The sequence below is a fragment of the Channa argus genome, chromosome 13, assembly GCF_033026475.1.
Source record: "Channa argus isolate prfri chromosome 13, Channa argus male v1.0, whole genome shotgun sequence".
NCBI classification, from domain to species: Eukaryota; Metazoa; Chordata; class Actinopteri; order Anabantiformes; family Channidae; genus Channa; species Channa argus.
In genome coordinates, this window is record NC_090209.1 from 10,073,224 (window position 1) to 10,086,774 (window position 13,551).

At 38.3% G+C, this 13,551-nt stretch overlaps 1 protein-coding gene across 2 annotated transcripts; it reads left to right on the forward strand.

The window, feature by feature from the left end:
* The first annotated feature begins 425 nt into the window (after positions 1 to 425).
* On the forward strand, positions 426 to 13,543 carry eif2d (eukaryotic translation initiation factor 2D). 2 transcript variants are annotated; one of them, XM_067528250.1, is made up of 15 exons: positions 426 to 602; positions 1,449 to 1,639; positions 1,729 to 1,812; positions 1,906 to 1,996; positions 2,075 to 2,182; positions 3,030 to 3,289; positions 3,626 to 3,743; positions 3,821 to 3,866; positions 3,948 to 4,054; positions 4,180 to 4,335; positions 4,992 to 5,081; positions 6,131 to 6,226; positions 10,370 to 10,490; positions 11,041 to 11,215; positions 11,314 to 13,538. In XM_067528250.1, the coding sequence occupies exons 1-15, from the start codon at positions 547 to 549 to the stop codon at positions 11,382 to 11,384; spliced, it is 1,770 nt and encodes a 589-aa protein (XP_067384351.1). In that variant the 5' UTR covers positions 426 to 546; the 3' UTR covers positions 11,385 to 13,538. The 2 variants fall into 2 exon arrangements, with proteins under 2 accessions (XP_067384351.1, XP_067384352.1); XM_067528251.1 differs by lacking the exon at positions 4,992 to 5,081 and having other exon boundaries at positions 11,314 to 13,543.
* Positions 13,544 to 13,551: the final 8 nt, after the last annotated feature.

Below are 13,551 nucleotides of genomic sequence, written 5' to 3' on the forward strand. Positions count from 1 at the left end.
TGTAAAAATTTGAATTATCACAGTATATATACAGTAATACTTGATCATCAGAAATAACCAGGAGAGTAAACCTATTGATGAATTAAACTCTAATTGTCTTCTATTTGATTTGTCAATAGATTATGTGCTTGTTTTGTTCAAGCAAACCAACTAACCTAGTGAAATAATTGAAATAAAAAGCTGTTGGGAACTTGTACAATGGAAATGTTTGCTGTTATAGGTTATAGAAACAGTTGCTAATAATGTTCTAAAAATGTAATTGATTTAAGTAATGAGTGACTAAAAATGTCAAGTTAAGGTGGTGGTTAAAAAAACACTATTTCCCGTGTATATTAACTGTAGAGGAGTAGAAAGCATATTTTATTCTTCCTGCGGAACTTACGTTAAATTGCGATGCCACTGTGCAGTTTCTCGTCGGAAATAAATATGTGTCGGACAAAGTCGGTGAACGAGAAATAGCTTTAGGCAGTAGCGTGTTTTAGTGTTTCTTTGCAGTTCTAGTTCGAAAACACAAGTAATCGCAGTAGTTGTGTATTTACTGGGAAGATGTTTGCTAAACCGTTTCGTGTCAAATCCAATACTGTAATAAAAGGATCCGACAGGTGAGTCAGGGCTGCTGACAGCTCAATCCACACTTTCACATGTAGACATGTAATTCTCTCATATAGATTATATCACGGGGTTGTTGTGTTAAAACCTCCCAGAAGTTTCGCTATAAACGTTTAAAAGCTGCCCAGATATTAGACCTCACCTGACATTGCCGGACTATAGTCAAACTGGTTCACTGTTACGACCGCAAAGTTCTTACTTTAAACATTCAATACGGATTAGTTAGTTGTATTTACCAAAAGCTTTCAGCACTTGAAAAGAAAACTTACTCTGCTCACTCAGCTGTTAGTTAATCAATTTTTTTGTTTGTAATTGTAATACTTTCTTGGAGCTTCTTATTCATGCTCTAATTAAACATTTCTATTCTTTCAGGATAAACGTTACAAACCCAACATCAGGGATATTTTCCTAAGTAAATGCCAGAATATTTCATTTCACTGTACAGCTAGAACAATAATAGAACATACATTTAGAATTATTTCAATAATGAATAATCATCCTGTCTTTTTATTACAAATATTTATAATTCCAGTTTCTTACTGTACTGTAAAAACCTTACTGTAAATGTTACAGTTTAATAGTACAGAGTACTGTAATTTCAGCATTTTAAAGCAGTTACCTGCCTGCATGTAAGCTGCTAATCTATGGACATCATGGGTCACAGCATAATTGGGTTGTGTGGAAACAACAGAAGTCACAAAGAAAACAATGCAGATTTTCTTTTTTTATGAAAAGAGTCGAAAATATTGCATTTGTAAGCATTGGAAGATATACATGCAAAGGCAGTTATTGCCACTGTGACATACCCAATTAATTAGACTTTTCATTTTTGCTTTTAGGAGAAAGCTCAAAGCTAACATATCTGCAGCCTTTCCTGCACTTTCGGCTGATGAGCTGTCTGAGCTGTTCCCAAACAAAGAGGAATTAAATATAGTTAAGATTTATACACACAAAGGAGATGCAGTGACACTTTATGTTCTTCACAAAAACCCACTGTTCTTTGAAGTGGAGAAACAACTTTACCCTACAGGTAGGTATATAATAAATTTACATCAAAATGGCGGTGTAAACAAAATACTATATCTCTAATTTTAATTGTGCATTGTCATTTTCTTACAGTGTATGTTCTGTGGCGCTATCCTGCTCTCCTTTCAGCCCTCAGGACATGGCCCCCTGTGCTTCAGAAGTTGATTGGAGGAGCAGGTACCCACCTTATTCTACAGTCTATTCCTCAACTAATGTTTAATAGTGTAGATTAAATTATTATTCAGAAAAAAACACTGTATTTCTCTGAAGATCTCATGCTGCCAGGCGTGGTGGTGCCTTCAAGTGGTCTTCTAGATGTGAAACAAGGCGAATGCTGTGCTGTTACATTAGTAAACAATAGGTATGTCATAGTAGTAAAAGGTTTTGAATGACTTCTACTCAGTTGTGAAGTTTTTAACTGTTCCCCTCATTGATTTAGAGCTCCTGTTGCAGTTGGCACAGCTGCAGTGTCCAGTGCAGAGATGCAAAGATTGGGCATGAAGGGAAGAGGAATTTGTGTTCTCCACACATACATGGATAACCTCTGGTAAGTAAATTCTGTCTTCTTCTTCTATGTTAAAATTAAATTTGATAAGATCTAAAAGTCTATATCACATAGATGCAAACACAGGTGAATTGTACAATGCCTCTTAGAGTTTGAGTTACTCTAATTTGAAAAAAACACATGCGAATAGACAAAACACAAATTAAAAAAAAGAACTTAATCGATTTGACAATACAGGCGTATCATCAAGAACTGCACTGCAAACACACACACAACCAAATAAAGGAATGCGCTGCACAAAGCCAAAAAAACAATCAAATAAAGAAACAATAAAGTGGTGATTTTGGACACAACCAGAGAGATGGTCAGTTGAGGGAATGCTGAAGGCTTTAAAAAAAGGAGTGAGATCCTGTGAATGCATGCAACCCGAGCCTGGGCAGACAATTTATCTTTCAGCACGGCAGTGTTTGAAGAGACTTAACCAATAAGACTCAAAGCTGACTCAAAATTTGCTGCTGTGCACGCAAGTGGATTATACAAAGTTTAAAATTAAGAATCATAATATTTTTCCAGACCAAATTCCAAAAGAAAAATCTAAAACATGTTTTCACTTTGTTATTGTGGATTAACTATAGATTTATACTTAAAAATGTAAATTTTAAGTAAATCTACAACCCAGTAAAGTGTGCACAAAGTGAAGGTATTTTTATACCTAATGACACAACTGTATTTGTCAAAATACCAAAGTTTCCCTTTAATGTTAAGGTCACAGTGTTTAAGAAAAATGAAGTTGTATCTGTATGTTTAATGAGTTCTGGAAACCCAATTTTACAGGCCCATAGTCAATCAAATCTTGCACATTTGTTTTTGTTTTTTAACTTCTTTTTAGGGCATTTGGAGACAAGTCAGGTCTTCCTTCTTTACCCTACACCGAGAGTGAAGTGCAAGTGGTGAATAGTGAAGAATGTGAGGCTGAAGACATAGTAGAAAAGGAAGAAGTTAAGAGGTGTGTGGAGGAAGAACAGAGTACCAATGAAACAGTCGCAGATGTTGCCTGTATTGAGGAACTGAGCCTGGCTGAGGAAGAGGAAAACAAAGGTGAAAAAGTCAACGAGGAAGAGGAGAAGGAAGAACAGAGAACCTCACAAGGTATCTGATTTAATGACATCGTGTTTGTTGAAATGCCATTTGAAAATTATTTGAAGTTGTAGATTTTACTTTGAAGTACTTACTACCACAGTTGTGTTGAATCTGTCTTTAATAAGACTTAAGCCACAGCTTCTTAAGTACTTTATCCTGCGTTCAAATCAGATGGAGACTTTCACCTCTAAGTGGTTGCAGGGCTAGCTTTGGGAATTGCTGGGTTATTTTTGTGTCCATATGAATGTCTTTTGTTGACCCAACTGGAGAATAAGACTTATGTGGCAAAATGGAGCATATTGAGACAGAAAAGGATGTGACCCAGATCCTACTCTGATCTCACAGCGACAATGGACGCCCTGCTGTTGCAGTGTTTTCTGCACGCACTTAAAAGCAAGGTGAAGAAGTCAGAGCTCCCTCTGCTGACGAGTACATTTCTCCGCAACCACATATTCTCCTGCTGGTAAAGTACAGTTCATCTTTTTAAGAGATTCTTAGAGGTGGTTAATTTAAGAAGTGAAAATATCTTCTGTTTTTCAGCCCTAGTGGAAAGCAACTTGATATCAAGAAATCCAGCTATAAAAAGGTACGTCAGATGTTACATTGTGCACATGGAAACTTGACTTCCCACAGATGCAGCTACTGTATTCACTGTGTTCTCCAACAGCTGTCCAAGTTTCTACAGGCCATGCAGCAGCAGCATAACCTTGTGCAAATAAAAGAACTGACCAAAGGTGTGGAGAGCATTGTACAGGTGGACTGGAAAAATCCAGTGTAAGTCAAGCCCTGCCTCAACTTAAATAAATTCTTGGTTTAGCTTAAAACTGACAAGCTGCCCCTATTTCAATTGTCTGAACCTGTGCTTTTCTTTTGTGTTACTTGTTTTTAATACTATATAGGCTGCGTTCCTTTAATGTTCCTAAGGAGACAGATGTTGAAGCAACTCCAGCACAGGATGGAGGTGAAGGAGAAAGCTTGTACCATCCTCCTGAGATCACAACCCTGTACTCTGTGTCTGCTCGGCTGGAGCCTCTCTTTCTGGATGCAAACAGAAGGTGTGTGTGTGTGTGTGTTTTGTGAGGACCAGTTTTAGTGATATACCTTCATATACCATACTTCTAAGCGTTGTTTGGTGAGTAAGACTTACATTGAGGTTAGTGTTAAGCACTATGTTAAGGGTTATGATTAGATGTTTTGATGGTGATGGATGAGGTTAGTGGTAAGAGAGGAAGGCATTAGGCATTATGTCAGTGAGTGTCCTCACAACGATGGAAACACAAACGTGTGTGTGTGTGTGTGTGTGTTTCCCTTTAGACAGCAGGGGGACATAGCAGAGAGAGTTGAAACGTATGTGTGTGCAAGCATCCATGGGTTTCATGTTTACTTTAATGAGACACAGAATCCCTACCAGCTCCAGGAGGGCTGTGATGTAGCTGACCTAGACCTCTGACCATCCTGTGAGGTGAATAAGGCTGTATTCCCATGACACAAGTCACACAATTCTTTATCTTAGACTCTGTCCTCAATCACTCTTTTGATATCATTTACTGTACTTCTCTGGATATAATAGAGGCACTATTTTGTGTGTATGTGCGTGCACGCACTCTTATTGGTCATCAACATTTGCAATGATATTTGTTACATTTTGATGTGTTGCTTATAGGGATTGTATATAGGAAGTAGTGCACATTGTGATTTGGTGTCTCTACAGGAAAGGTGCAATCCTGCAGTCTGCTGAAGTGCGAAGTATTGTTACAGAGTACGTAAAGAAGAATGAACTGGTTTACGAAAATAATAAAAAGTAAGTAAATTCTTTAAGAGGAAATTGGTGTGTTAAAGACCAAGAAGAATCAACAGATCTGTGTATACTTTTATGTGTGTCTGGTCTACCTCCTTACAGTTCCTTTTGAGCACCCCCCTAAACATTTGCCATACTTATGGCTATAGTCTCAACTGGGAGCCTCAGGGACAGTTCAAAGGATTTGATGTCATCAGTCCTGAATGTGAAATGCTTTATTGAGCTGAGGTCATCCTGACCACATTCACGGCTGACAGGCTCCACTTTTTCTCTGATGGGCATGAAGACTAGGCCCAATTCCCATTCTTTGAAAGGCAGATCACAGGTTCAGCAGGGTCCTTCTCATTATCACTTCAGACACTATTAATTCATCATCAATGACATTTTCATAGTGCACTCTCCCCTTGTCACCAGTGTCACGATCAAAGATCACAGAGAGCCTCATGTAGAGTTAGCCATTTGGCTATTGATGAGTCTTGGGCAATGCCTCAAGGAAGCTTACACTGGAACACAGGACTGGATGAAGTGTGGGTGCATGCATACTTATATTAAGGCAAGAGAATATAAGTCTGTCCATTTGATGGATCAGCATAATCCATTATTGCATTTTGCTAATAATTGCAGTCTTACCAGTTCATTTCATACGGCTGGTTATTTTTCCACCACAGACAGAGGGAAAACATTTTAAATGTAGAAGTTTTGTTTTGTGTTCATATGATCCATGTGGATGTCATCACAAAGCTTCATGCCAGACAGCTCAGATGTGGTAAAAAGGGTGCCTTAATGGGCACGGAACAAATATACAGCTGACCCCAGGCTGTTTGATGTTGTTTTTATAATTGACTTAAATACTTAAACTAGACTTTAAAACTGAAGACACATCCAATGTTTCGTTTTAGAACACCAGTGATAAAGAAACTTAATAAAATTGGGTTGACATGGAGCTGTCAACAATAATTGACATAGCTGTATAATGAATGGCATCTATTGGCTGTACACGTCTTTTCTTTAGTACAAGTAACTTCAACTTTTTTTTTGTTCCTCTCTGACAGTTATGTTACCATAAATCCAACACTCTGTGACTGCTTGCTGGAGAAATCAGAGTACCAGGAGATAGAGTTTCTCAAGTGGGATGACCTCTTTAGCAGGTAAAAATGTGTTTTGCAATATAATTGATGGGTGCTGTAAGGCAGTCATCCACGGAGCACAGGGTCAGTGGTTTGATTCCCAGTCCCTCCTGGCTATGTATTGAAGTGTCCTGGGGCAAGTCATGTGTGCACCTTGCTGAGCAGCTACCACCATTGGTGTGTGAATGGATAAATGAGAAGCAACATTGTAAAGCGCTTTTTATAAAAGTTCTATATCTGTATTTCTCTCTCTGTTTATTTATATATATAGGTATATAGATATATATATAGATCTATCTATCTATCTATCTATCTACCTATATATATATATATATATATATATATATATATATATATATCTCGATCGATTGATAGATATATCTATATAGATATATACATATATACATTTTTTTAATCTAGACTTTTATTTGTAGCAGAGTACATTGTGGTATTGCTACTCTTAAGTTCTGTAAATTATTTGAGTACTTCTTCAGATCTTGTGGCATAAATCGATGGTGTTGAGACACATTAATAAATACAGTAGATTTGAATGCTAACACACAAACACATACACAAACACACAACCCCAATTCCAAAAAAGAGATGTTGTTAGTATGCCATAAAACTATAAAACAACAAATCAGATGTTGAAACTGAGACATTCTGAATTTGATGGCAACAACACATCTCAAAAAAGTTGGAACAGGGGGAACAAAAGGCTGGAAAAGTAATTGCCTAAAAAAAATACAGGAGCATTTAACAACTAATTAGGTTAATTGACAACAGGTCAGTAACATGACTGGGTATAAGGATCATTTTAGAGAGGCAGAGCCTCTCAAATGTGAGCAGAGGTTCACCAATCTGTTACAAACTGTGTCTAAAAATTGTGCAACAATTTCCGAAAAATGCTCCTCACCATAAAATTGCGACGATACCTCCATCTGCAGTACATACTATCATCAAAAGATTCAGTGAATCAGGAGAAATCTCTGTACACAAGGGACAAGAAAGAAGGTCAAAACTGGATGGGCGTAATTGGACCCTCAGGCAGCACTGCATTAAAAACTGGCATGGTTCTCTACTTGACATCACTGCATGGGCCCAAGAACACTTCCAGAAATAACTCCCTGTCAACACAGTTTGCTGTACAGTCCACAAATGCAAGTTAAAGCTGTATTATGTAAAATAGAAGCCATATGTGAACATGATCCAGAAAGGCAGCCATGTTGTCTGGGCCAAAGCTCGTATAAAGTGGTCTGATGCAAAACAGAAAACTGTTCTGTGGTCAGGTGAATTAAAATTTGAACTTTAACCAACAGAAAACATTTGGCTCGTCATAAAACGAAAAATCAAGGAACAAAAGCCCAGGACTGTTAAGCAGCTAGAATCCTGCATCAGACAAGAAAGGGGACATTACTTTCCTAAAACTCCAGCAACTAGTCTCCTCACTTCCCAAATGTTTACAGATAGTTGTTAAAAGAACAGGGGTTGCTACACAATGGTAAACATCACCCTCTTCCAACGTTTTTGAGATGTGTTTCTGCCATCAAATTCAATTAGCGTTAGTACCAATAGTAAAAGTACACATTATACTCAATGGCTCCTTTTGCATCAGCGAATATGACATTTTTATAATTATCAATGCAATAATGTGATTATAAGCTTAGCTTATTTCAAGACATGATTCTCTTTTTTGATTACGTGTTTTGAATCTAGTAATTATAATTGGCTTCTCAAGGTTCCAATTAGAAGGTGACAACTTAAGATACAATATCTTATACACTAATTATAATGCAACCACAAGGGGGCACAAGCCAGTGTCTTCTTGTGCCAGTCCCAAGTCTGGATAAATGCAGAGGGTTGTGTCAGGAAAGACATGCAATGTAAAACACATGCCAAAATAAACATGTGAATCATGACTTCCACACATGATCTGACTTCCTTACTGGATCGGTCAGGGCTCGGGTTAACAACGACCGCCACCGTTGATGTTGACCTACAGGGTGCCGGTTGAAACTGGACTACTGTTGGTCAAAGAAGGAGAGGAGGAAGGCATGTTTGTAGGCAGAGAGAGAAGAGGAAATCAAAAGTGTAGGTTGATAAGTCTGAAGTTGAAAGTTGAATAAAATTACACTGGTGGTGAGGAAGATGAAGAGGACACAGGCAGAGCAGAGGACGAAGTGGTGGAAGTGGAAAATGGAAGAATGTTGTGTAGTTTTCATGGAGTAGCTGAGACAGGCTCTGGATGGTCAGGAGGTGCTTCCAGATGACTGGACCCCTACAACTAATGTGATCAGGGAGAAGGGTAGGAGGGTACTCGGTGTGTCATCTGGAAAGAGGAAAGTGGACAAGGAGACTTAGTGGTGGAACGAGGAAGTTCAGGAGTGTATACATAGAAAGAGGTTAGCTAAAAAGAAGTGGGACACTGAGAGGACTGAAGACGGTAGACGGGAGTACAGGGAGATGCAGCATAAGGTGAAAGTAGAGGTGGCAAAGGCCAAACAAAGAGCATATGAGAACTTTTATGCTAGGTTGGACACTAAAGAGGGAAAGGTGGATTTATACAGGTTGTTGAGGCTGATGAGCCAAACAATGAAGTTGTGTGAAAGAGTAGTGGAAGCTAGGCCAAGGACAGAGGTGAACATTTGTGAGCAGCAATATGGTTTTATGCCTAGAAACAGTCCAACAGATGCAGTATTTGCTTTCGGGATGCTGATGGAGAAGTACAGAGAAGGTCAGAGGGAGTTGCATTGTGTCTTTGTAGATTTAGAGAAAGCGTATGACAGGGTGCAGAGAGAGGAGCTGTGTTATTGTATGAGGAAGTGTGGAGTGGCAGAGTATGCTAGAGTGGTGCAGGACATGTATGAGAGCTGTAAGACCGTGGTGAGGTGTGCTGTAGGTGTGACAGAGGAGTTGAAGGTGGAGGTGGGTCTGCATCCAGCCCCTTCTTGTTTGCTCTGGTGATGGACAGGCTGACAGATGAGGTTACACAGGAATCTCCATGGACTATGATGTTTGCAGATGACATTGTGATCTGTAGTGAGAGCACGGAGCAGGTGGAGGAAAATCTAGAGAGATGGAGGTCTGCTCTGGAAAACGGAGGAAATAAGATTAGCCGCAGTAAGACAGAATACGTGTGTCAATGAGAGGGACCCAGGTGGAACGGTGAGGTTACAGGGAGCAGAGGTGAAGAAGGTGCAGGACTTGAGGTACTTACAGTCAACGGTTCAGAGCAACAGAGAGTGTGGAAAAGAGGTGAAGAGGTGAGTGCAGGCAGGTTGGAACCGGTGGAGAAAACTGTCAGGTGTGTTGTGTGATAAAAGAGCATCAGCGAGAATGAAAGGAAAGGTGTTCGAGACGATGGTGAGACCAGAGATGTTGTTCAGCTTAGAGACAATGGCACTGAAGAAAAGACAGGAGGAAGAACTGGAGGTAGCAGAGCTTAAGATGTTGTGGTTCTTTTTGGGAGTGACGAGGATGGACAGGATCAGGAATGAGAACATCAGAGGGACAGCTCATGTTAGATGTTTTGGAGATAAAGTCAGAGAGGCCAGATTGAGGTGGTTTGGACATGTTCAGAGGAGAAACTGTGAATATATCGGTAGGAGGATGCTGAGGTTGGAGCTGCCAGGCAGGAGGTCTAGAGGAAGAGCAAAGAGGAGATTTATGGATGTAGTGAGAGAGGACGTGAATTTAGTTGTTGTGAGAGAAGAGGGAACAGAGGACAGGGTTAGATGGAGGCCGAAGATTCGCTGTGGTGACCCCTGAAAGGGAACAGCCGAAAGGAAAAAAGAAGATCTTATACACTAATTATAGTACAGTAGTTAAGTCAGTTTACTTGATTAATTTGCACAACTGCTGTGAATAGCTCGGCAAGTAAACATGATGACAGCAAAAGGCAAATTGAAGCATTTTATTTTATGTTAGCATTTTTTTATATATATATATATATATATATATATATATATATATATATATATATATATATATATATATATATATATATATATATATATATATATATATATATATATATATAAAACATTACACACACACACAGACTGCTAGATTATCAGGCACAATTCAGCAGTATTTTCATCTCTCCCAGTATGTCTATTGTTGAAATGTAATAATGATTGACGTGGTACACCTCATTTTTGGCAGGACGTTGGCAGGAATGCAGCAGTGCTATCAAGTTGTGTTCCCTGGACATCCACCCATTATAAAGAAGGGCCACATTGAGCCCATAGACATTTCTGTGGCTTCTCGAGGCTCAAATAAGAAGGTGACAACTTAAGATACAATAATTATAGTAAAGAAGATTGTGCTTTTTAATTTTTGTATTTTTTCATCAATACTGATATTGGACAGGTTATAGTCCAAAGTCATGATCACTGCTCTGTGGATTAAGACAAAGATGTGCTGTGCAATAAGTAACTAGCATGCTAACATGCTCATAGTGTCAATGCTAATGCACAGGAAAGCTGTGTTTATTGTCTTAGCTTAGCATCAAGCACTAAACACACAAAGCTGAAGCTGATAGCGATATCAGATTGACAGGTATTTGGTTATAAATGAGAAATAACATTTTTAATAATGCTAGATGAATAGTTAGGGGGCATTTTCCAAGAAATGTAAATATTATGTAGATAATGATATATTCACGACCAATGCAGACTTAGTTACCTGCAGCATTTCTGCTATGGCATGTCTGTTATTTATTGATAAACTGAATCCACAATATCGATCTATGTGGAGTAAGGTAACGGCAGTTCTATTGTCAGCCTGACTGATTTGGTTATTGGTTGGTTGATTTCACTTTTTGCTATCTGTAGGTGACTCTAATAAAAAACCTAGAAGTGTATGGTTTGGATCCTGCTGCCGTGGCAACTGCTTTACAGCACAGAGCGCAGGCCAGCACTGTCTTACAGCCCATCCCTGGGGCCAAGGACAAAGTCCTGGTCCAGATTCAAGGCAGCCAGATTCATCAAGTTGGGAACTTGCTGCTAGGTTTGGAACTTAAAGCCATAAAAATCCCCAAATTTCACTGGATTCTTTCTGTATGTAAAGAATTTATGTGTAGTGTCTAATATTTCTTTAAATTTCAGACCATTATCAAATTCCTCGCAAATACATCCAAGGACTGGATAAAGCTCCGAAAGCTGGAAAGAAGAAGTAGCATTTCAACCTGCTATACCAGCTATTTACAATTTTTGAATCTGCTTCACTGTATGTAAACACAACAATGAACTGTCAACTCTTCCTGTAATAAAGTTGGTTCACTGTCAGCTTCTGGAGGTTTATCAACAAACATCTTGTTTTGTTGTTCACCAACAAGTACAAAAGATTAAAACCATCAGTTGCGTATTTAGTGAACGTACCACACCATCAAGTATTGATATCATATTAGCGTATATAAGATTAAATAAATATTTTAGTAACCCCAAACGAAATGTAGCCTTCTTATTTAGTAGACAACACATTAGTGCATACTGATCAAATAATAACAACCAAGGCAACAAAAGACTAAATAACAATTAATATTACACTGATATATGTAATGCACTGTGTGATAACAAATGGACAAAAGACAGAGCAAACCAACAAAGGCACAGGGAGAACATGCAAACCCAACACAGAAAGGCAGCCAGCAGACTGATTCAAAATGGGAGACCTAGCAGTGAGACAGCATCACTAACCACTCCACTAACACGCTTCCAGATGGGAATCCAACAATGGGATCAATGGCTTTTGGCTTGTTGAGGTTAACAATTGTAAATACTATAAATGTGCAGAAGGCAAAAATATAGAAAGCATAAAGTGGTACACTGTGAGCTGATATGTCAGGTGGGCCTGAAGGACATGGGGTCCACTTTGCCTCAGTCCATTTTAAAGCAGCCAGGGCTCAGAGAAGGCAACAGAATGGTTGTTTCTTTGTATGCTAATGTCAAAACATATCTGTGGATGCAATGACATACTGTGTTCACTGACAATATTTTTCAGAGATTTTAAGAAACCCATGCAGTTATTTTCACTCCAGAGTTATGTCTGTTTTTAATGCAGTGGTGCGTGGGGGCATGTATTTCACAGTCAGTTCAGTTTATAGATTATTGAACTTCATCCCATCCTCCATTTGGAAAGACTCAGCTTCTCTAGGATGCTCTTTCTTTTTTTTTTAATATCAATCATGTTACTGACTTTTTGCCAGTTAACCTGAGATGTTTCACCACATCCTAATTGTAGCACCTGTTATTTTTTCTGAAGTGTTGTTGGCACCTAATTCATAAGTCACTACATACTAAATACTAACTTCAAAATACTGCTCTTCTTAAACCCCCCCATTTCCAGATCAGTCATCAGATCATTTTTCAGGCTCACTCCACTTTCATAAGTCAACACACAAATCAGGACATTTAGTTCTATTTGACCAAAACGTAATAAAACCTGTTTCACAAAAGCCAGTATGTTGTGCGTTGCTTTTTAAACTTAAATAATTTTGTTTCCTGTGGTAAAGCTCCCACGCAAAAGAAGAATTTATATTTTTCCTGTGACAAATTCCTTAATGTGTTCCCAGAATTTGTCATATGTGTTATTTGATTTTGATTTTTGTCTTTTTTTTTCCTGGTGCTGGGCTCATCTTTAATTGATGATGCATGTGTGCAATTATACCACCTCAATTATGTTGTGGTATAGTTTTCTATGTTTGGCAACCTAGGACTGCATCTGGAAATTTGCTTTCCAAGTTTTAATCAAAAGAAGATACAAATTAAGGATGAAACATTGTTGCTTAACAGTCCACATTAATTTCACCCTGCTGATACTAGCTCTACAAGCAGGAACCATTGATGTGCACATTTACATATGTTTATTTATTTATTTTGAAGTTTCTAATGCTGCTAGCAGGCTGCCCTAACTAATCGTTGGAGATTGTTGGCAGACACAACTGCTAGTAAATTGTCTCATGTGCAACTGCATGTTGATATTCTGTTCAAAAACAGAGATAGATAGATAGATAGAGACAGAGATATAATGTTTCATTACCACCACATCGCTTATGATCATCGCTTGTGTTGTGTGATGTATCATTTGTACAAGGCTATTTTGTAAGTTAGAAGTTTTACTGTACAAGACTATTTCATGTTTCATCTTTGTCTTAAAACCCAAAACTAAGTGGTACAATACCATTAAAACCCTCTAAAAATGACCACTGAAAAATACAGTTTTTTCAAATTGACTTTAATAGGCAGTTTATGAAATAAAGGAAAATGTATAGTTTCCATTTTTATCCTGTACCGCACACTTTGTAGATCCTAGTCAAAAACACATAGTGCATGTTTTCTCCAAAT

Bases quoted from the DNA above. Each gene is read 5' to 3' on its own strand.
- eif2d (XM_067528250.1), top strand. From the start codon at position 547: ATGTTTGCTAAACCGTTTCGTGTCAAATCCAATACTGTAATAAAAGGA. The intron at 1,813-1,905 runs GTACCCACCTTA...ATTTCTCTGAAG, and splicing joins GAAGTTGATTGGAGGAGCAG to ATCTCATGCTGCCAGGCGTG. The intron at 4,055-4,179 runs GTAAGTCAAGCC...AATACTATATAG, and splicing joins GTGGACTGGAAAAATCCAGT to GCTGCGTTCCTTTAATGTTC.